Source organism: Delphinapterus leucas, chromosome 14 (assembly GCF_059928025.1).
Source record: "Delphinapterus leucas isolate spDelLeu-1000000601 "Yukka" chromosome 14, BTC_Dleu_Yukka2, whole genome shotgun sequence".
NCBI classification, from domain to species: Eukaryota; Metazoa; Chordata; class Mammalia; order Artiodactyla; family Monodontidae; genus Delphinapterus; species Delphinapterus leucas.
Genome location: NC_143142.1, coordinates 9,348,021 through 9,369,789, shown reverse-complemented (window position 1 = coordinate 9,369,789; position 21,769 = coordinate 9,348,021). Strand labels below are relative to the sequence as shown.

General features: G+C 51.5%; 2 protein-coding genes across 3 annotated transcripts in view; one reads left to right on the top strand and one right to left on the bottom strand.

The window, feature by feature from the left end:
- Positions 1–1,380: 1,380 nt before the first annotated feature.
- Positions 1,381–20,170, top strand: PHETA1 (PH domain containing endocytic trafficking adaptor 1). Of its 2 annotated transcripts, XR_016387478.1 has the most exons (5): positions 1,385–1,670; positions 3,340–3,421; positions 4,226–4,370; positions 13,878–13,977; positions 14,191–20,170. XR_016387478.1 is itself a non-coding variant. In XM_022597943.2 (4 exons), the coding sequence occupies exon 4, from the start codon at positions 6,275–6,277 to the stop codon at positions 6,926–6,928; it is 654 nt and encodes a 217-aa protein (XP_022453651.1). In that variant the 5' UTR covers positions 1,381–1,670; positions 3,340–3,421; positions 4,226–4,370; positions 6,249–6,274; the 3' UTR covers positions 6,929–13,869. The 2 variants fall into 2 exon arrangements, 1 of the variants encoding a protein (XP_022453651.1); XM_022597943.2 differs by lacking the exons at positions 13,878–13,977; positions 14,191–20,170 and adding an exon at positions 6,249–13,869 and having other exon boundaries at positions 1,381–1,670.
- CUX2 (cut like homeobox 2) overlaps positions 15,848–21,769 on the bottom strand; it is a 109,101-nt gene continuing 103,179 nt past the window's right edge. Inside the window, exon 21 of the mRNA XM_089894491.1 lies at positions 15,848–19,808. Within this exon, the coding sequence (XP_089750617.1) occupies positions 19,016–19,808 (793 nt within the window). The 3' untranslated portion in view covers positions 15,848–19,015. The remainder of the gene's footprint in view (positions 19,809–21,769) is intronic.

Genomic DNA, 21,769 nt, shown 5'->3' with positions numbered 1-21,769 from the left:
CACTATCATCACTCACCTGGCCTACTGCAAGAGCCTCCTCCCTGGCCTCCTGGCCTCTACCCTTGCTCCCTACAGTCCATTCTCCCCACAGCAGCTAGGAACCGCATTGAACCTAAGACAGAGCATGTCCCTCCTTTGCTCAAAACCCTCCCATGACTCTCCATTCCTCTCAGAGTAAAAGCAAAATCTTTTCCACGATCCACAAGACTCTAAGCAACCTGGCTTTGCCAATCATCTCTAACCTCATTTCCTACTATTCTTCCACTTGGTCGATCGGCACCAGCTCCACTGGCCTCCTCCCTGTTCTACAAACATGCTCAGATGGTCCCACCTCAGGACCTTTGCACTTGCTGTTCCCTCTGCCTGGGACATCCTTCTCCCAGTTATGAACATGGCTCCCTCCCTCACTTCCTTCAGGTCTCTGCTCCTCAGAGAAGCTTTCTCTGACCACTTTGTCTAAAATTGCACTCACAGTCTTTCTACCCAAATACCACGGATTATAGTCTTCCTAGAGAGAATCACTTCTAGATCTCATCTTATTTGTTTGTTGATTGACTCAAGGACAGCACCTGGCACAGTGCCTGGCACACAAAGGTGCTTAGTGAGAGGCTGTAGAAATAGATCATCCTGGTCTGTCCTGTTTCTCTCCTGCTCTCAGGCCAGGACTGGACAGTGATTGAGTCCTGGAAGGTGGTGGGGACGAGGTAGCAAGAGCAGGAAGTAAAGACAGGTCTAGGGAGTTGGAACTGTGTTATTTTGGATAGAACAAAATGAACAGCAATTCCTGTTTATTGAGAGCATCTACTGTGTGCCATGCACTTTATATACTATGATTGTCTTTATTTGACAGATGAGGAAACAGAGGGCTAGAGAAGTGGATTGATTTCTTTAAGGCCTCACAGTGATTAAATGTGACTTACTGGGACTTGAACCCAAGCCCGCCCAACTCTAGAACTTTCCCTCTTCACCTGGGGCCAGGGGTAGGGTTGCCAGGCATCCTGTCCATATAGAACAGTCCTGTATTGACTTTGTCATGACGCCTGAAATGTCCTGTATTCATCTTTCTTCAATAAATCACACGTTTTCAGCAGAGTTATTTTTCAAATTTAGCGGGGCGTTAAATTTGCTAAATCTGGCAACCCTAGCCAGGGAGGAGCTCGAACTCCAACCCTAGAGCTTGCTTCAGCGAGTGGTCTCGCCCAGGACCCCGATGGTTTTTCTGGACGAATTCGCCCCCTATCCCTACCCCTGAGAGCGCGGAGTCTCCGGGATCTAATCCCGAATTGGACACTGGGAATTCCTAAACCGGTTGCTGTTCCTTTAAGAGTGGTTTCGAGGGCGGGCCAACAGGGTGTGGCGAATCCGGGGGTGGGTCGGGGCCGGGTTGTCCAATCCGGGAGCGGGGGACGAAAGCGGGGGCGGATCCGGCTCGGGCTGGTTGGGAAGGGTTAAAGAGGCGAGTTTGTGGGTCGCCGACGGTCCGGCTGCCCCCGCCTCCTTCCGTCTGATCCGCGCTCTCCCGCGGCTGCGCCGGCTCGGCCGCCCGGGAGACAAAGCACCGCCGATGCCGCCGCCGCAACCGAGCAGTTCCCGGGCCATGGCCGGGCCGCTCCCCGGCTCCGCGTCTCCTGTCCTGCCACTGCTGCCGTCGCCCTAGTCCGCGCCGTGAGGTAAGGCCGGACTGGCGGGGGGACTTTCGGGCTGACCTGCGAGGGTATGCGGGACCGGGCTCGGGCCGCCATGGGCCTCGGGGTCCCCCAGTCGTCTGGAGAGATCTCTGCTGGGGATATGTCCATTTTGCGATTCCACGCCAGTGGTACTTTTCCCATCAGGGACCCCAGCTCCAGGAGGCGAACTTGGCCGATGACCCTCCAGCCCCATAAAAGACCTCCGCCGCTGCGGGAACTCTGAGGACTAAAGCTCCACTTGGCTCCCACATTCTGCCGTTGACCACCTCTTCCAGGGCTCTGGCTGTCCTTTAAGGAAAACACCACACACAAAAGGATAGAGGGCAGCTAGGAGCAATGGCCTGGGATGGCGGTCCTGGCTTCCTTGTGGCCCCTGCCCAGGGCAGCCCTGGACAGGAACTCTTCAGGGTTCTCAGTACATGTTTTTCTGCCTGGACCTGCCACACCCTCTCCAAACATGCCCACTGCTCGGGGACACTTGTGGCAGCTGGATCCAACTCCAGGACCTGTGGTTCTGGCTTCTTTCCTTGAAATGAGTGGCAAAATGCCATGCCTCAGTTTCCCCAGAGTCCTGGTTTCTGGGCAGTCTGTGTCCTTGGAGACCTGGAGCTAATTATTTGCCTTTTTAAAAAAAATATATAAATCTTTTTTTTAAATTTATTTATTTAAATTTATTTATTTATTTATGGCTGTGTTGGGTCTTCGTTTTTGTGCGAGGGCTTTCTCTAGTTGTGGCAAGCGGGGGCCACTCTTCATCGCGGTGCGCGGGCCTCTCACTATCGCTGCCTCTCTTGTTCTCTGCAGAGCACAGGCTCTAGACGCGCAGGCTCAGTAATTGTGGCTCACAGGCCCAGTTGCTCCGCGGCATGTGGGATCTTCCCAGACCAGGGCTCGAACCCGTGTCCCCTGCATTGGCAGGCAGATTCTCAACCACTGCGCCACCAGAGAAGCCCTGTTTGCCTTTTGACAGCTTCTTGATTGAGTGTTCACTACCTGTTCAGCATTTTGCAAAATTTCTCTTCAGGATTAATCTTTTCAATTCTGAGAGGGATGGATGTTAATGTAGATGAGGCTGTGTTCTCAAGGCCCATCCAGCCTGGACTGGAGGAGGCGAGTTGGCTCTGAGACCAGAGAGGGGCTGGGTTGGTCCCCGCCAGCTTCCTGCCTGGCCAGGGACTGTTGTATTAGCAGCAGTGCCCACAGCGGACTCTGAACTTCTTGGAAAAGTGTACGAGCAGGGCGAGATAAGCGGGGGACCAGGCCCTCCCGGAGGCTGGAGACTGTGCCCTTGCTGCTTCCTGCCCTCCCCTCCTTTCTTGCTGGGCTGGAGGAGGCAGGGCCATGGGCAGAGAGGGGTCCTGTGCTGGCTGGTGACCTTGGGCTCAGGGTGGGGTGGCTGCGTGGAGGGGAGCTGCTGAGTGTGAGGGAAATTGCTCTTCCTTTGGCCTTAATGGGTGGTGAGACTCCAAGATCAGCCCCTTTGGGCTGGTTGCCTAGAGCATGAGATTCTAGGCACAGAATTGTACCTTTGGGCAAGTTACTTAAGCTCTCTGTGTCTCAGTTTCCACATCCATGAATGTGGGATGGGGAAAAGACTCCTCATGGGGCTGTTGAAAGGTTTACGTAGGTAACTGTTTGGTTCATTTTACAGGTTTTTGAGCACCAACTACATGCCAGGCACTGGAATTCAGACAGAGAACCTCCGCCCTCCTAGAGCAGCAAAAATGACCCAGGTAATTTCCGGCGGAGGTATGGGAGAGTGACTAGGGGGGTCTCTTGTATACAGAGACCTCCTCCTCCTTGAGGAGGTGATGGTCAAGCTGAAACTGAAGGATGAGGAGTTGGCCATGTGAAGATACAGGGAAGGCATTCCAGGTAGCGGGAAGAGCCAGGGCAAAGGCCCTCAGGTGTTTGAGGAACACCAAGGAGGCCAGGGTGGCTGGAGCCGAGTGAGCAAGGGGGAAAGAAATAGGGGAAGGGAACTTGGAAGACATGGGGAAGAATGAATTTTATACTGAGAGAAGTAGGGAGCCATGGGAGGGTTTAAAGTAGGGGAGGGGTGTGATAGGGTTTAGTTTTAATAGGATCCCTCTGTGGGGGATGGGTCCTCTGGGGGGCCAGGGGAGGGGCCTAGGAAGGAGTTATGATCTTACCCTGAACAACACGGACAAGGAACGGGCAATGGTGGAGGAAGGGAGACCAATGAAGAAGCTACTGTAGCTGTCCAGGCGAGCCACGATGGGGGGCCTAGAATGGAGGTGGCAGTGAGCAGAGATGAGGCCACTGATTTGGAAGAGGTGGGGAGGGGATGAAGTGGACTTGATAAGTGATCAGATGTGGAGGTGGGGGGAAACCAAGGGCCTTTTGCCAAGACAGAGAGCACTGAGGGGAGCATTTGGAGAGGCTGAGAAGAATGTCATCAGCTACCACAGCTAAGCACGTACTATGCCTGGCACCGTGCTTAGGGCTTCTATGTAGCCATTGTGTCATCGTCACAACAACCCCGACTTAGGTGCTGTTATGATCCCATTTTACAGATGTGGAAGCAGAGGCCCAGAGAGGCTTAAAGCTTGCCCGGGGTCACACAGCCTGGACACTACAGAGCTGACATTTGAACCCAGAGAAGAGCAAGCCGAAACCAGAACTGAGCAGAGGGCAGGGAAGTGAGCAGTGGCCTGAGAGGTAGGAGGGAAATGGGGCAAGTAGGGTGGGTGGTTCCTGTGAGAAATGGGGCTGGGGTCCACATGGGAGTTGTTGGGGGGGGTAGGGAGGAATCCCTCCCATTTTCCAGAGAAACTGAGGCTCAGAGAGGGGAGGCCCATGTCTGAAGTCACACAGCTCAGGGACGTAGAGCAGAGATTAAACACCCTGAGTCTTCAGGGGTTGTGGCCTTGGTCAGGTCAGCTGCTAGGTCAGGACAGGCACTAAATCACGGCTCATGTTGCTTCTTCCAGGAAGCCTTTCTTGACTGCGTAGGCTGGTGAGATGAGGTGGATTGGGTTGGGAGCAATTGCCTCCTCCGCCCTGGGTCAGGTTGCCTGTCTGGGCCCCACTGTGGCTAGCTGCTCCCTGGAGAGGCACCACCCATATCTCATTACTCCAGGTCCTAAGCACTGCCCAGGTTGGGGAATGAACATTAACTGAGCACCCACTGCATTCCAGCGACTTTATATACTTTGCTTCTTGAACAATGTGGCCAATGTCCTATATAGAGTGAGATTTTGAAGCAGGAACACAAGGTACATTTGCAGAGTGGCCATGGAAAACCCAAAGGGAGGGTGTAGCCACCTTGGGGACCCATGTGCCACCTGAGTCCTACCTGGCCAGTGTTTCCCTCATCATATACTCCTTGGAGGAAAGTGGTAAAATCACTGTGGCCAAGTGCATAGAGTTAGATTCCTCTACTTCAAATGGGTGCACAATGCTCTCCCCCCAGCCCCTCCCTGTAAGTGTGGGCCAAGCCCTGGGCCCTTTATCTGGATTATTTCGTAACAGTCTTTTCTGCCACTGTGACTGCATCACCCACCTCTCCCCTTCCTCACTCTGCTCCAGCCTCACCAACCTCCTCAAGCACACTAGCAGGTTCCTACCTCAGGGCCTTGCACTTGCTATTCCCTCTGCTTGGCATGTCCCAGGGGCTCCCTCCCTCACCTCCTTCAGGTCTCTGCTCAAATGGCGCCTTCTCAGTACAACCTTTCTTGACACCGACCCCCCCCCTTTAAGATCAAACACTCCTTTTGTCCTTAACACTCCTTACCCCCTCCCTGTCTTATATTTTCCAGACCGCTTAAGACCATGTGGCCTTTATCTGTTAAAGTACAGATAATGTACTCTATCTGTTTGTTAATTGTCTGCTCCCTTCACCTGCCACTAGCACATCAGCACCAAGAGCACAGCAACCCTCTCCATCTTGTTTACTGCTAGTGCCTAGAACAGTGCCTGGAACACAGTAGGTGCTTAATAAATGTTTGATGAATGAAGTCCCTACAGTCCTCTGAAATAGGTTCTATTTATCCCTGTTTCATGGACCCGCAAATCAAAGCTAAGTTATGAAATCAGCAGAGCTGGAACCTGACCACAAAAGGTCAGCTGGTCTGGAACCTGGGGATGATGGAAACAGCAGCAGCTGAAATGAGGCCTGGGTTTGAATTTCAGCTCAGCCCAACTTGCTTTTTGGCCTTGGGCCAGTGACTAACCTCTCTGAACTTTGTTTCCCCGTCGGGGGGTAATGCTAGTCCCTGCCACCTAAGGTTTGTTTTGCGATTAAATGAGATAACATATATAAAATGCTTGGCATGCCCTAGGAATCCTCAACATTATTTGGGGGAGGTAGGACAGCAGGAGAGTTACCAGCCTGGCTTCTGGGGCCAGTCAGACCCGGGTTCGAGTCCTGGCCGTGCTCCTGAAGAGTTGTGTGAGTCTGGGCAGGCTGCTTCTAGTCCTTGAGCCTCAGTTTCCTCATCTGTGAAACGGGGGTGATGAGTGCTGTGGCAGCCGAGGGTGGTGTGAGATCACCCGAGGCGGTGGCTGCGTGAATAACTGCCACCCCGGTGGGGACAGGTCCCGAGCCCCCAGGCCCCGCCGCCATGAAGCTGAACGAGCGCAGCCTGGCCTTCTACGCCACCTGCGACGCCCCGGCCGACAACGCGGGCTTCCTGTACAAGAAGGGCGGCCGGCATGCGGCCTACCACCGCCGCTGGTTTGTGCTGCGCGGCAACATGCTCTTCTACTTCGAGGACGCGGCCAGCCGTGAGCCCGTGGGCGTCATCATCCTGGAGGGCTGCACTGTGGAGCTGGTGGAGGCGGCCGAGGAGTTCGCCTTCGCCGTGCGCTTCGCTGGGGCCCGGGCCCGCACCTACGTGCTGGCGGCCGAGAGCCAGGCCGCCATGGAGGGCTGGGTGAAGGCGCTGTCGCGGGCCAGCTTCGACTACCTGCGGTTGGTGGTGCGCGAGCTGGAGCGGCAGCTGGCAGCCGTGCGCGCAGGCGGCGGCCCAGCCCCGCCCCGCCGACCCCGCGCGCTCCCGCCCAAAGAGAACGGCTGTGCCGTGTGGAGCTCGGAGACGCCCGCCGCCCCCAGCCCCCGGCCCGGCCCCGAGCCCCCGCCACTGCCGCCCCGCCGGCGGGCCTCGGCGCCCAACGGGCCTCTCGACTCGGCCTCCTTCGCCCAGCTGCACGAGTGGTACGGGCAGGAGGTCAGGGCGCTGAGGGGCCAGTGGCTCCGCAGCCAGGCCCAGCCCTGAGGATGGGGCTGAGGGCCGGAACCAAGAGGAAGCGGTCAAGGCCAGCCTTGAGGCCAGCACTGGTCATGGTTCTGGTGCCACTCCAGCCCCAGGCCCTGCTCTGACAGGCCCAGCCCTGAGACACGGGGACCTGGTCCTGAGGGCGGTTGCAGTCGGCGTAAGGCCTGAGGTCCCTGCCTGGTCTTCTCTCGGGGACTCAGGCTCGGAGAAGATGCTGGGTTCTGAGGGGTGCTTTGGGACCTCTGTCATTCAGAGAAAGCCCAGCCTTGAGGAGGCCATCGTGCCTGATCCTCAGGAGAATCCAGGCCCTGGGTGATCCTCAAGCAGCCGGAGGGCTGGTTTTGTGGGAACTGTAGCCCCCAACCCAGCCCTGCAGGTGCCTCCATCGCCTGTCCCGAATCACCTAGCTGAGGCTTGTTGCTGGCAACAGGCATCCACTGGGGCAGCTGGGACCTGTGAGGATCTGTGGCCTGGAAGGCACATGCCCAGTCAGCGCTGGTCCAGAGGCTCCAGACTGGGCCTCACGCGGACAGGAGGCTGGGCTGGGCTACACCACACCTGGGCCTGACCCTGTGGCTCCAAGACCCGCCGGAGGAGCTGCCTGGCTGCCGCCTGCCTGCCTGCCTCCATAAACGTGGGCTTTCATGTGTGCCCAGCACCGTGGGATGGCCGGGTCCCCGGGGCTCCCGGCCCGGAGTGAGGCCGAGGCAGCACTTTCCCTTGGGGCCTCAGCCAGGCCTCGAGGTGGTGCTCCTGGGACCGTAGCGGCCCTCTGGCTTCGGGCCACATCTGTGCTCCTGTGGCAGCCCTCACGCTCTCCCAGCACTGCTTAGCCACATCCTCTGTCTTTTCCCAGAGCCAGCCTGGGGCGGGGCCTCTCGGGAGCTCGCCTGACCTCGTCCAGTCCTGGACTGGGCAGCTGTGGCCTGAGCTGACTTTCCAGCAGGTTCCCCTAGGGAGGAGGGGCCATGAGCTGATTCACGGCCCAGAAAGGGCCCAGGTGCCAATCTGACAGGGGCAAAGAAGCAGCTGCAAAGCCGTATTTGGCTTCCAGAACCCTCTCCCTCCATCACAGCCCCTCTCTGAGCTCACAGACTCAGCCCCCTTCTCGCCCACAATATTCCAAGAGGGAGACCAGGTTTCGCTTTGCTTCGAGACCAACTTGTTTTTCACTCACTACAGTGGTCGTTCTTCAGGGAGAATCTCGGGGGGCTGGGACACCCCTGGCCCTCAAGCTGGGTCATGTTTACAGTCCTCAGTGCCCCCAAATTGGGACCCCCTGAGGACACCCCTGCCCTAATCTTTATTTCCCCTGAGGCTCCCTCTTGGTGACAGACAGACTCGGCCCTTAGCCGCTTCCTGCTGCCTTTGGAGACCTTGGACCTTGGGGAAGAATGGGGAGCTGTCTGTGTGTCTGCAATCACCAGCTCACTGCTGGCTCAGTTGACTGGAGCTTCAGGTTTAATTTAAATACTTAGGGTGTTTTTTTTCCTAGCAACAAAGCTTGGTGTTTTCACTGCTTTTGTTCCTTGTTGGCTGGTGGGAAGGGATAGGGTGCCTGGTTCTGGGTTTGGCCAGTGAGGGGGGGCGGGGATAGTTGGCACTGCCCCCAGGGAGAGGGCAAGGAGCCTTGGCTGGAGACACAGGAACCTCAAGAATCTCACCTGGTTCTTTGCCTTCTCCCTGGCAAGCCCTGCTCTCCTGCAGGTGCTCTGGGGGTCTTGGTACGCTTTCCATGCCCCTCTTCCCCAAGTCCTCAGTGGTGGGGATGGGGATGGCAGCTCTTGTCCACAGGCTTTGGGTCTCAGGGGGTGTTAGGAACTGCCCAGTGCCCATGTCCTGGCCAGACCTAGCTGGTGTGGTGAGGTGTTGGCCCCAGTCCTGGTGTAGGTTTACAAGCACTAAAGGTACAATCTCCTCCCACCCACCCCCAAAGCACAACCTGCGGTCAGGCTACCTCCAGAGATGGGCTGGGGAGAGATAATCAGGCAGCCTGGGAGAGGGATATAAAGGCTAAAATAAAATAAACAAAGGTTTGTCAAGTAATGGCTGGTTATATCATTCTTTTCCCCCATCAAAGTCCTGGATTGATTTGCCTGGCAGAGCCAGGGGCAGGCCCTACAAGAGAAGCGGCTAGAGTGTGCTGAGTGCTCCCTGATGCTCTGTCAGGCACATTCTTACAACCTCTATGGCAGATACTGGCCCCCTTTTACAGATGAGGAAACTGAGGCTCAGAGGGGTTAAGAAATCTTCCAAGTTCACACAGCTGAAAAGTGTCAGAGCAGGGACATAAACCTCTGGAATCCTGTGGGAAAAGGCAGAGTCTTTGAGAGGAATATGAGGAAATGGAGTCCCAAAGTTCCTTTTCAGAGGGGAGAGAAGGCAGGGGTAAAGATGAGGATAAAAAGTCAACTGTGGGCTGAAGGCCTGACAATTGGGAGGGATGCCAAAGGGAAAAGCCAAAATTTGGCTCTTCTCACTGATCAGTTCCTGGTGGCTGCCTCTGGGCCTGGAGTGAGGAGGATTCTGGCACCAATGCTAGTTCAGAGGGAAATATCCTGTGATTGATTAGTGATGTCTGCTGTGAGCAAAGGGCGGATGGTGGCAGTATTTATGATGTATATCTGTTATCTCAGCCTCAAGTGTGTTTGCTGGGCTAATGGAAGGTTTACAGATGGGAAGGGGCTGGCCCAAGGTCATCTAGTATGATAGACTAGGCCCTAGGTCCTCTTGATGTGGATCCAGAGCTTGGTCACATGTCTCTTGCCAGCCTGGAAAAATCATGCACATTCAGGAAAATGTGGCTTAGGATGAGCAACCTACAGTCCTTGGTCTGCAGAACAAGTTCAAAGAGTGAGAAAAATACCAAGGTCAGGGAATCACATTACTCGTGAGCAAACAGTACATGCTGAGTAATTCCTTCCACCTCTCCTGGGACCCCAGCTGATAGACGGGGTTGGGGAAGTGCCTCCCCACATAGGCTGAGTCAGGATGCTGCCCGTGGCATTTGTGACCGCGGCCACTGCAAGGCCTGAGGCACAGAATGGGGGAAATAGCCGGAGAGGCAGCCCCAAGAGGGAGGGTCACAGGTGAGCCCTCACCTGCCTGGCTTCTGAGGAATGAAACGGGGAGGGGTGACAAGTCAGTGTTGTGTGTCCACCTGCTAACAGTGTTTCCTCTTGACCCTGGGGAGGTGTTCGGGCCATGAGCCTGAGGAAGACCACAGCATCCCAGGAGTGTGACAAAGTTGAGGAAGTTGTCTTCACTCGAACAGTGTTTGGAGGATACTGTATGTGTTCAGAAGGAATATTCTGAGAAGCCACTTGGGGTAGGGGATGAGAACCTCAAGGAGGGCAATTAGGCCAGAAGTAATGGGCTCACTGCCCAACATCCAGCCACGCTAAATGATTAGTCAAATTCTGTCAGTTGTGCTACTCCCATTTGATATTCAGGGACTGGCTAAACTTGACCTGCTAAAGATGGCTGTGTGTTGGGGGTGGGTGAGATGAGTGAAGGGGGTCAACTGTATGGTGATGGATGACAACTAGATTTGTGGTGGTGGTCACTTTTAGTGTATATAGATGTCGAATTATTAATGCTGTGCACCTGAAACTCATATTAAAAAAAAGATATATACAGGGAATTCTCCAGTGGTCCAGGGGCTGGGACTCTGTGCGTTCAGTGCCGAGGGCCCGGGTTTGATCCCTGGTCAGGGAACTAGGATTCCCGCAAGCTGCAGCCAAAAAAAAAGAAAAAAGAAAAAAAAAAAAAATATATATATATATATATATATGTGTCTATCTGTGCCTGACAGATAAGAGTAGAAGGGCATTCTTGCTTCTAAAAAGAGACACAATGAAGAGCTCTGAAGTAAGCTATGTCTGAAGCCTGGAGCCATGGTAGCCATCTTGTGATCCTGAAGTAGGCCATGTTAAGGAAAACATCCCCTGCTGAGTTAGGCACACACTGGAAAATATCCTTGACCTGCTGCATCAATGGACCTGAGAACCCGCCCTTCTTCTGGAAGTCTTGTTGTTTGAGGTAATAAATGTGTAAAGCTTCGAGGGGGACTTTTTTTGTTATTTGCAGTCAGAGGCTTCCTAACACATAAGCTTGAGTGACTGCAGCTGTTACCTTTAAGGAGCATGGCTCTGGGTAGCCAGCCACAGACAGGGCTGTTGTCAGCTCACTGGGGTGAAGGTTTGGGCTAGAGTGGGATTCTCTAGCACAGTAGAAGGGCCACTGTTTTCCTCATCCTCTCCATGGATGCCTTCCTCTCTCCTCTTCCGAGTGGGACAAATATTGAAAGAATAGCACTCTCTGCCTCCCCCACTTGTGGCTCAGTATCTTGTATGTTCCTCAACAGGGCTGTTTTGTCTCTACTCTGGCTAGATCTGGTGCCAACTGTCCACTCCCCCCTCACGCAATCCCTCCCCAGATCACCTTACCTCACCTTACACAAACTTTGTTATGGAAAAGGCCCTGCTACTTGTCCCAACTTCTAAAGTCGCAGCATTCAAAATAACTCCTCCAGGGCAGTAAAACAATAAACCGCTTAAGCCCAGCTGCAGGCTTCGCATTTTCTGATGAGGACTGGGCCCGTGAGCTGTTTTCCACTTAGGGTTTCAAAACAGTTGCCCGCTCCTGACAGAGGGGTCAGAGCTGCCTCGGCTTGGTCTCCCCGTGCTTGGGGCCACGGCTCTGTCTGTTCTTGCCAGGTGCAGCTCTGAAAGCACTTGGGCACCGGGGCTGCTGCCACTGCCCTCTCTTCATCGTTCAGGGGCACTATGGTCATTGTTTCTCTAGCTATGGGGCCAAGAAATCCTGGGGTGGCACAAGTAGGCCCCCTAGACTGCAGCTCCTTGAGAGCAGGGACAAGTCTGCCTCCCATGTGCCCCCAAGGCCTGGCACAGTGCCCGGCACAGGTATGTCAAAAATTGCCTCCCGTGCCCATTCAGCTCACGTGATTCTACCCTCCCTGACCACAGCTGCTTGGGCAGGAGTTGGTCCCGAGACACAAGCTGAGCCAATCAGGGTCCAGGGAATTTTGAATCAGCGGGGAGTGGGTGTTGGGGGGGTGTATGGATGGACAGACTAAGTTGGGTATGAGGCGGCCTTAGAGAGAGAACAAACGGCTCAAGATAGACTGCAGTGTTCCGAAGCCTGGTTGAATTTCCTGCCTTTGGGTTTCACAAGGTTTACTCTGGATCTTCAAATAAACGGTTTGCACATCTTTAAGTGGATCACAATTTCTTTCAACCCAACAGTTGCCGACTACACCAAGACACCCAGTGAACGTTTGTTCTGTACTCCTATGCTCTCCTGTTGCACCAGCATCCTTCGTAGGGCCTGGCACACACAGTGAGGCCAAACGAAGCAGAATGAATTAGAACTGCCTCCCATTTACTGAGACCTATGATGTCTGAGTCACCTGGTTGGGGTGGGGGGGATAGTTCTTAAAATACAGATTCCTGGGCTCTGGCTCCAGGAATTTTGGTCAGGAGGTTGGAGCAGGATCCAGGAATCTGCATTTTGAGTAGGAAACAAGGGATTTTAGAACCATAGCTTAAGAAATGCTCATTTAATCTTCAAGGAAACTTATAAGGCAGTGTGGTAGCCAGCCTCCCTGATGATCCTTGCCTCCTGGGGTACACACCCTTGTGAAGTCCCTTCCCACACTGAATAACGGCAAACCTGTGTAGCCAAGAGGATACTGTGGAAGCAACAGTGGGGCTTCCAAATCTAGGGTATAGAAGACACCACAGCCTCTGCCTTGCTCACTCTTAGCTGCCATGTTGTAAGGATGCTCAAGCAGCCCCATGGAGAGGGCCACTTGCAGAGGAACTGAAATGCCCAGCCAACAGCCAGCACCTGCTCATCCACCATCTAAGTGTGCCTTCTTGGAAGTGGGTTCTCCAGCCCCAGAACAGCCTTCAGATGACTGTAGCCATGGCTGACAGCTTAACTGTAACCTCATGAGAGACCAAGGAGCCAGAGCCACCCAGTCAAGCCACTCCCAAATTCCTGACCTACAGAGATTTTGAGATAAATGTTTATTGTTTTAAGCCACTAAGTTTGGGGTTGTTATACAGTAATAGACAACAAATACAGGTAGAATGGACAAATACATGTCCATTTTACAGATAAGGGAACTGAATCTCATTAAAGGGTCCTCAGGTTACCTAATAGTAGAGAGTCAAACCCAGGCCAGGATGAGTTCAAAGCTATTGTTTTTAATAACTATACCCCAGGGGGCTGGAGAAGGTCACAGACCATTAAAGAGATCAACTGTTTTATCCCTCTCATTGTTGGCCAAGGTAGTCAGGGTGGTCCCTGCCCCATCTCTACTGCTCTGGGGTTTTGAGAGGTGGCTCCAGCCTCCTGGGTACCTGCAAAGCAACACACGCCCTGTGCTTTAGCTATGGAGGTCTGTCCTTTAGAGTGATTTCTAGGATAGTCATGCCAGCGGTCATGGGCCAGTCAGCCAGGTGAGGTCTAGCTTTTTCATTCCCCAGGAGATGATGGGAGATGGGGCTGCTGGCCCGATGCGAGCAGCATAATTAGGAAGAAAAGGAGGGCAGGGGTGGGAAGCAAGGACCGCAGAAGCCTGAGGTCAGGGCCTGCACTGGGAGTGGGCCCGGCCACTCTCCTTTGGTCTGCCGTCTCCTCAGGCAGATGGAACCTCCTAACCTCCTGGAAGTGCAAGTCTGACCACAGCAACCCCCTGCCTCATACCACCCATGGCTCCCCAGTGCCCTCAGGAGAAAGGCCTATTTCCCACCATGCCCCAGGGGGCTTCAGGATCTAGCCCTTGTCCCTCTTCCTCCCTGCACCTCAAATTCTAGCCTCCTTTGGATTTGTTTCCCCATGTCCTTGTCCCTGTCCCATGTCTTGCCAGCTATTCCTTCTGCTCTCCTCTTATGATTCTCTAAATCCTACTGTCTTTCAGGTGTCAGCTGAGATGCCTCCTCCTCCAGGAAGCCTTCCGGGATCCCCCTTATTCACACTCTTGTGGTGTTTCCACCACTGAAGCACTGAGCACACAGCAGGTACTCAATCTATACTTATTACCTGGATGAACAGTCGCCAAATTGCCCCCAGCTCAGCTCTCTCCTCCCTTCTGTTCCTTGATCTAAACCTGCCTCTGCCTGTAAGGCCTCCCCTGCCTTCTCATTCCTCTCTGGTCTCTCCACTCTTGCTCCCCCATGGTCCCTAGTTCAGAATTCCACATTTCTGTGTTTTTGCTGCATTTTCCACTCCAGATGGACAGCGACTGCAGACACAATGTCAACACCAAAGCTAATGGTCCAGAGGGAGCTTTGGTTCCCAGAGCCCAGGGGGCATCTACTTCTACAGGTTCTTAGGTGACTTGTGTGTGTCAGATGAGGCTTCCTGCTCCACTCCTGCCCCCACCTACAACCCGCGGCCACATCCTGAGGATTTCTGACTTCTGACCTCCAGAGCTGCAAACCAAGTGTCCAAAACGCCTGTCTTTGGCTTTACTTTGGAGCAATTAGTTACCCTAACCAAGGAGGAGTTCACTCATCATTTCATTCCCACCGCAAGGACGTGTGGAAAAACTGGGGTGATCAGAAGGTTTCCAGACAAAGAGGAAAAGGTCTGTCTTGGGATGCCACGTGCCCTTCGCTCACGGGTGAATAATGTTTAATGCCACTTAGGGAACTCTCTTGACATTATTGGTCAAGAAAAAACAAACCTCCTGCAGCTTGATACACAGAGAGACTCACCATCATGGGTTGAAGGAACCCAACCCCCACTCATGAAAACAGTACGGAACACTGAGCCCTTATGTGCCACACACTGTCTTATGTGTTTTACATGCATCATCATTCCTGATAATGACCCTTTGAGTTGGCTGCTGTGATACCCCCATTTTACAGATGGGGAGACTGAGGCCCTCGTTATACAGCTGGGAAAGGGGTGCTGCTGTGTTGGTCATCAGAAAGCCCCTCTTGGCACTTTTCCATCAGGAGTCTAGAGGCACCCGCCACTCACACACTCCACCGAGGTGGGCACAGCTTGTAAACTGGCTGGTCTTAGGGCCACAGCCTGTGGCCCCCGATTGGGGCAGGGCACAGTCTCAGCTCCTCAGATCTAGACCCCAGAGTCTAACCAGCTTCCACCTTCTGCAGTGAGTGGAATGTGTATTCCAATCCTTCCATCTTCCTTTGTTGGAGCCCACAGCACAGTCACCAACCGAGATGCCCACAGGACCTGGGCAGGTGGTACAGGTGCAGACAGAGGCAAATCATGGGCACATGTCCTAACGGGGAGGGCCACTCCCCAGCTACCTGCTGTCATGTTGGAATTTGGGCCCTGTGTGGCCAGATCTTACTGTTTTCCAGTGAAGCCAGTAATCAAGATTTTTAATGAAATTAGAACATTCTTTAACGCCATACACAAAAATAAACTCAAAATGGATTAAAGACCTAAATGTAAGACTGGATACTATAAAACTCTTAGAGAAAACACTCTTTGACATAATCGCAGCAGTATCTTTTTCGATTCGTCTCCTAGAGTAATGGAAATTAAAAAAAAAACAACAACAAATGGGACCAAATTAAACTCAAATTCTTTTGCACAGAAAAGGAAACCATAAACAAAACGAAAAGACAACCCACAGAATGGGAGAAAATATGTGCAAACGATGCTACTGACAAGGGATTAATCTCCAAAATTTACAAACAGCTCATGCAGCTCAATATCAAAAAAACAAACAACCCGATCAAAAAATGGGCAGAAGACCTAAATAGACATTTCTCCAAAGAAGACATACAGATGGCCAAGAGGCACATGAAAAGATGCTCAACGTCGCTAATTATTAGAGAAATGTAAATCAAAACTACAATGAGATATCACCTCACACCAGCAGAATGGCCATCATCCAAAAGTCTACAAACAATAAATGCTGGAGAGGGTGTGGAGAAAAGGGAACCCTCCTACACTGCTGGTGGGAATGTAAATTCATACAGCCACCATGGAGAACAGTATGGAGGTTCCTTAAGAAACTAAAAATAGAGCTACCACATGATCTAGCCCACTCCTGGACATATATCCGGTGAAAAACACGGTTTGAAAGGATACATGCACCCCAGTGTTCACTGCAGCAGTGTTTACAACAGCCAAGACATGGAAGCAACCTAAATGCCCATTGACAGATGAATGGATAAAGAAGATGTGGTACATGTATACAATGGAATATTACTCAGCCATAACAAAGAATGAAATGATGCCATTTGCAGCAACATGGATGGAACTGGAGATGATCATACTAAGTGAAGTCAGACAGAGAAAGACATGTCATATAACATCACTTATGTGCGGAATCTAAAAAAATCATACAGTTGAACTCATTTACAAAACAGAAACAGACTCATAGACGTAGAGAACAAACTTACAGTTACCAGAGGGGGAAGGATGGGGGGGAGGGGTAGATTGGGAGTTTGGGATTGATATGTACACACTGCAAATTTAAACTAGATAACCAACAAGGACCTACTGTATAGCACAGGGAACTCTGGTCTGTAATAACCTACATGGGAAAAGAATTTGAAAAAGAATAGATACATGTACATGTATAACTGAATCACTTTGCTGTACACCTGAAACTAACACAACGTTGCTAATCAGCTGTACTCCAATATTAAATAAAAATAAAAAAAGAATATATTAATACAAGAAAATCACGATTTTTTATGTGACAAGCCCCCATATTTTCATGGTGGCAAATGAATTTAAAAACCAGTTTTTAAAAGTACCGTAAAACACCTAAGGGCCAGATCTGACCCCCAATTTGTACCCACAGATCCAGAACAAAGCAAGCAGGACACGCAGATGTTATTATACAATTCTGTATTGAGCGACGCATTTATTACAGAACGTGTTCCTTTTTTTTTTTTTTTTTAATTTAAACAAAGTTCATCAATCTCTCATAGAAACAGTCTTGTGGGTTTTTGTTCTGTGTTTACCGTTATAGGACGTGAACCTGACAAAGTTGTTCACAGGTCTGCTAGCTTTAAGTACAACAGGATTTCCGTGTTCAAAAGACTATACTAAGTGCTTAATCAAATCCCGTCACACAAAAGCCAGATTTAGTCCTCTAAGGATTGCAGTCTGCATGTAAGCCTGGATTTCAACGCTGTGTGGGTTTCAACAGTAAAAAGTGGTGTGTCCCCCACGGTTGCCTTAATTGGGACAGGGTGGCTAAAATGAGATGTTTCGTTTGTTCCAGATTTGATTACTCTGAAAATTGGTCACTGTTTCCTATTGTCAAAATATAAAAATACCTTCATCTGGATAAAAATGTATACAGTGGAAAACTCTTCAATGCATAGCCTGGGTGTATGGAAAAGGAGGTTTTCCTGCAGGGTTTGCATTGTTCCTCATTGATTGGTGTGGAGACTGCAGCCTGGGCTGGGTGCATGAGAGTTGAGATTTCTGGAACACCCCTCAAATGACCCCTTCTGGTCACTGGATTTTGCTGGCCTGGGTTTCAAAATGTTCGCTGCATCCTTGAAACCCCTGTCAGCCATCTTTCCCCCTGGTACTGGGTTGGCACCGATTATGACCACCTTTTCATCGTCATTCTGGATTCAGCTGGGAAGTCACCCAACTCAACCTTCCCACAGAGTTTGAAAAAGTAAAAGAAATAATAACAGGAGAGATTCAACAACCAATATGGTGGCTGTTCCATCCAAATTGGGAACTCTTCCCCTAAAAACCAGGGTGATGAAGACACTGGAGGGTGGGCTTCTTTGAGTTGAGGGGTTGAGTCTTTGTTCTCAAAAAGGTCATGTGTTAGAAGGCAGGAAGTTGGACTTGAGACAGGGATATGGTGGTCATGCTGAGGTGAACTCAACCTTTTAACTTCATTCTGCATAAACCTGGAGGTGCAGACGCTTTCCAGAAAGCATCAGGGTCAACTTGAGAAAGATGATGATGAGAAGGGGAGCTGGGGTCTCTAGTTGGATGAATCTACTTCTTGGTGCCGGGTGCTGAGCTGGGTGTTTGTGGGATGACCAACGCTGTTATTTTCTTAAAACACAAAGAGAGGAAGATGGCGGCCAGTCTTGCTCTGGAAAGCCAGTGGGGAAACTTCCTGCACTGTGGCCACGATTCAGGCTGGGGGATGGGGTCACTCTGGTTCGAGCGCCACCCTCTAATCACCTACCCCCATACCTGGCTTTCCAAAGGATTCGGAACCACATCTTGTCTACAGACGGACGAGATGGATTGTCTACCCCCTGCGGTCCACAGGTTTCTGAAAACAGGGAGTGTAAGCAGTTTGTTTTGTACCATGTTACATCTCAGATAGGATGGTCGGCCACAGCCCACACCTCTACAACATTTACAGCGGCATGGGACATTCTGTGTCATCAAGGTTGCATGACAGACCACCAGAATGAAACACATCCTCAACGGCATCAAGGTTTTCATTTAGAGTCTTCTGGACTTTCTCTTTTCAGCATGGTTTCTGGAAGGGCAGTAGCAATGGACTGTGTCTCACAGACAGACATGGGAAAAAACCGTGGTTCAAAGGTTATCTGAATTTTGGTCAGTCTTATAGTGTTTTGTGATGGCTTTGAACAACTGTCTCCTTTTAATCTCATCTAGTGGCAAAAATGACACAACTTCAGTGTATACTTCGCAACAGTTGTGACGGTATCCTGATTTCATAACTCTCTGTAATATCAAAACAGCATCAGCTGGGAATAAATTCCAAAGGATCCTTTATTAAAATATCTAAAAGAGGTCTATAAATATTTACTTTTCTAAAAGAGTTTGGAGTTTCCGGGGGAAAAATGTGGCGCCACTTTGCTTCTGCCTCCTGTAGAGGGGCCAGAGTGGAGAAGGGGGTGATCCCCGGGGCAGGGGCTGCTGAAAAGGGGAAGCAGAGGCACCCGCCTCACCTGCTCACTCACGACTTCACGGAACCGGGATCACAACCAAAACTGTCAAGCGGCGCGACACTGCGGTCCACGTTTTGATGGCTGAGCTCCTCCCTTCCTTACCCCGCCCTGAGTGAGAGGGAAGGTGGCCCCCGCGGCGAGCCCCTTGCCCCCACCTTTAGAACTCCCACTCCAGGACCTCCTCGCGATTGGCAGCCCTCTCCAGCCGGTAGATGATGCTGTTCAGGTTGGCCATCTTCTCATGCCGCCGCTGCAAGTTGGGGTTCACCTTGGTGCTGGGGTGCAAGGCCCCGGTTGCGTCGGCAGTGGGGCTGGCACTCGGCGCTTTGGCAGGGAGGGTGCCGGGTGGGGATGGGGAGATGGGGGCTGAAGAGGAAGGAACAGGTGACACAGACATCATGAGGCCCGGCGAGGAGGCAGCTGAGGGTGAGTTCAGTGACACCTCTAAGCTGCAGCGTGAGGACTCCGAGGCCGACTTAAAACTTAGAGGGTCCGGGTGTAGCCACTCCCCGCCCTCGCTCTCCTGGAGGGGCTGTAGCGAGGGGCAGGCTGGGGTGGCCCCGCCTGGAAGAAGGAGCCCAGGGGCTGCTTTTGGGAGTCCGTCGTTACCCAGAGGGTCAGGATGCACCTCTCTGGGGGAAACTTGGCCTTTGTCCAGCTCCTTTGAGTCCTGGCTGCCGGCCTCTTCCTCAGCATCCTCAGTCTGTTCCTGTTTAATCCTCACTTGCGTCTTGTCCTGGGTGGTCAGGGGTGTGATGCTCTCCTCGGGACCCTCCTGAAGCTTTAGTTCCTTCACAGTAGGCTTTTGGTCCTCAGCCTCAGAGTTGGGGCTCTGTGGAGTGGGGTCTGGGTGGGAGTGGCCTGGCGGTAGGATGCCAGGACCCCCACTGGGGTCGAGATCTGGTTCCTCTTGGGTCCCCTCCACCAACATCTCCCGGCGCATCCGGGACCTGGGGCAGAGACGGCGGTGAGCAAGGGGCTGGACGGGGACCGCCTAACCCTGGAGTCAAATCACATGAGTGGCCTTCTGACCCCACCCACTTCCCTGGGGGCCCACTAGGCATAAGCGTCTCCACATGCAGCATCTTAGTAAGTCCTCTCAACAGCTCTGCAAGGTGGGTGCTATTATCATCCCACTTCATAGAGGAGGAAACAAGGCTCAGAGATGTTGAATGACTTGCCCCAGGTTTCACAGCCAGTAAGTGGCAGAACCAGGACTTGAACTCAGGATTGTTGGATCCCAAAGCTCACAATCTAGACCTGTGCTGTCCAGTGCAGTGGCCACTGGTCACATGTGGCTCTCTCATTATTAAAGTTTTTATACTGATTACATGTTGAAATGGTTATATCTGTATATACTGAGCTAAATAAAATATACTATTACATTAATTTCATCTGTTTCTTTTTATTTTTAATGTGGTTACTAGAAAATTTTATATTATATATGTGGCTTTCACTGTATTTCTATTGGACAGCGTTGTTTTAGAGCATTTTTCAAAGTCAAACCCAGATCTAGTTTGTGCCAATAACCCCCTGCTTCTTTCCTGGAGGGACTCTTAGACATCAGCCCCGAAGGGGAAACTGAGGCACACAGAATAACTTGTCTGGGTCACCAAGGCACACAGAGGCAGAGCTGGGACCAGAAGCTGGGAACCCTGAACTCCAGTCCAGAACCCATCCTCTCTTCACTTCAATGGCCTCCCTGTTGTCAGAGGGAAACTTATATATTATGTTTTACAGCAGGAAATGATAGGAATGAGTCTAACTCCATTAACTATTTTCCTAATAGCATGAGGTCCAGAGAGGTCAAATCACTCGTCCAAGGTCATAGAGCGACAGGGCTTCCTCAGCATCTATCTTCAATGCTGTAGCCCTCTGCCCTTTTTTATTAATGACATCATATATTAATACCATTATTTATAATATTAATAATAAAGTACATGTTACTGATAAATAATACTCACATTTATAAAGTTTAATTATAAACATCATAATGATGGGTGCTTATCATGTACCAGGTACGGGGCCAAGCACTTTTGCAGGTTATTTCATTTATTTTTCATAATAACCTTATGAGCAGGATACTAGTCTCACTCCCACTGACAAAGATTACAAGGCTCAAAGAGGCACTGCGACTGCTACGGTCACACAGCCAGCAAGTAGTGCAGTTGGGCCCTGAACCCAGCAGTCCGGCTACACTCTCCTGCCTCCCTGGCTCCCTGCCCAGGTGGGGGATGGGGCCTCATCCCAGGATCCTGAGCCTGGAGGGACTGTGAAGGGTGATCTGGTTCACTTCTCTCTCTCAGTCCCTAATCCCTCCACAAAGGTGGCCTTGCCCACCTTCCAGGAGATTCTGTCATCTCCTTCAGTCCCCTCTAGAGGGAAAAGCTGCTGGGACCAGGGGAAGCACTAGTCGTTTCCGGTAAGGTGGGATCTGAGGGTGTTTTGGGATGGCTCAATGCTTGAGCCTCTGTCATTATAGCTTCCAAACTGTAGATCAAGTATAAATATGAGGCTAATAGTCATTTACACCATAGTAAAAATTAGTCTTTTTCTTCAATTCCTGACTCCCAAATCTATAGCAAATCTGGTAATTTTTTCTGAAAACATCCTATTGTTCACCTTTCCTAGAGCTCACTGAAGGTTGTAATGATACATTAATATAAGTACTCATTTAATAGTGACCTTCCCTGCTGGTCTGTAAGAGGTGCTAAGGGCAAGGACTTTGTCTTGTTCTCTTTGGTGCTTGGTACAGAGTTGGTGCTCAATAAACATTTACTAAATGAAGTAATGTATTCTTCTACAATTAGAACTCTTTGAGAGTGGTTTCTTTTAGGAGTGGAATTCTCTCTGCTCATTCAAAGCCCAGCTCAAAGGCCACCTCTCTATAAAGTTTTCCCTAGGTAGAATT

What these genes read in the sequence shown, in the direction of transcription:
- PHETA1 (XM_022597943.2), top strand. Translation starts at nt 6,275, where the DNA reads ATGAAGCTGAACGAGCGCAGCCTGGCCTTCTACGCCACCTGCGACGCC.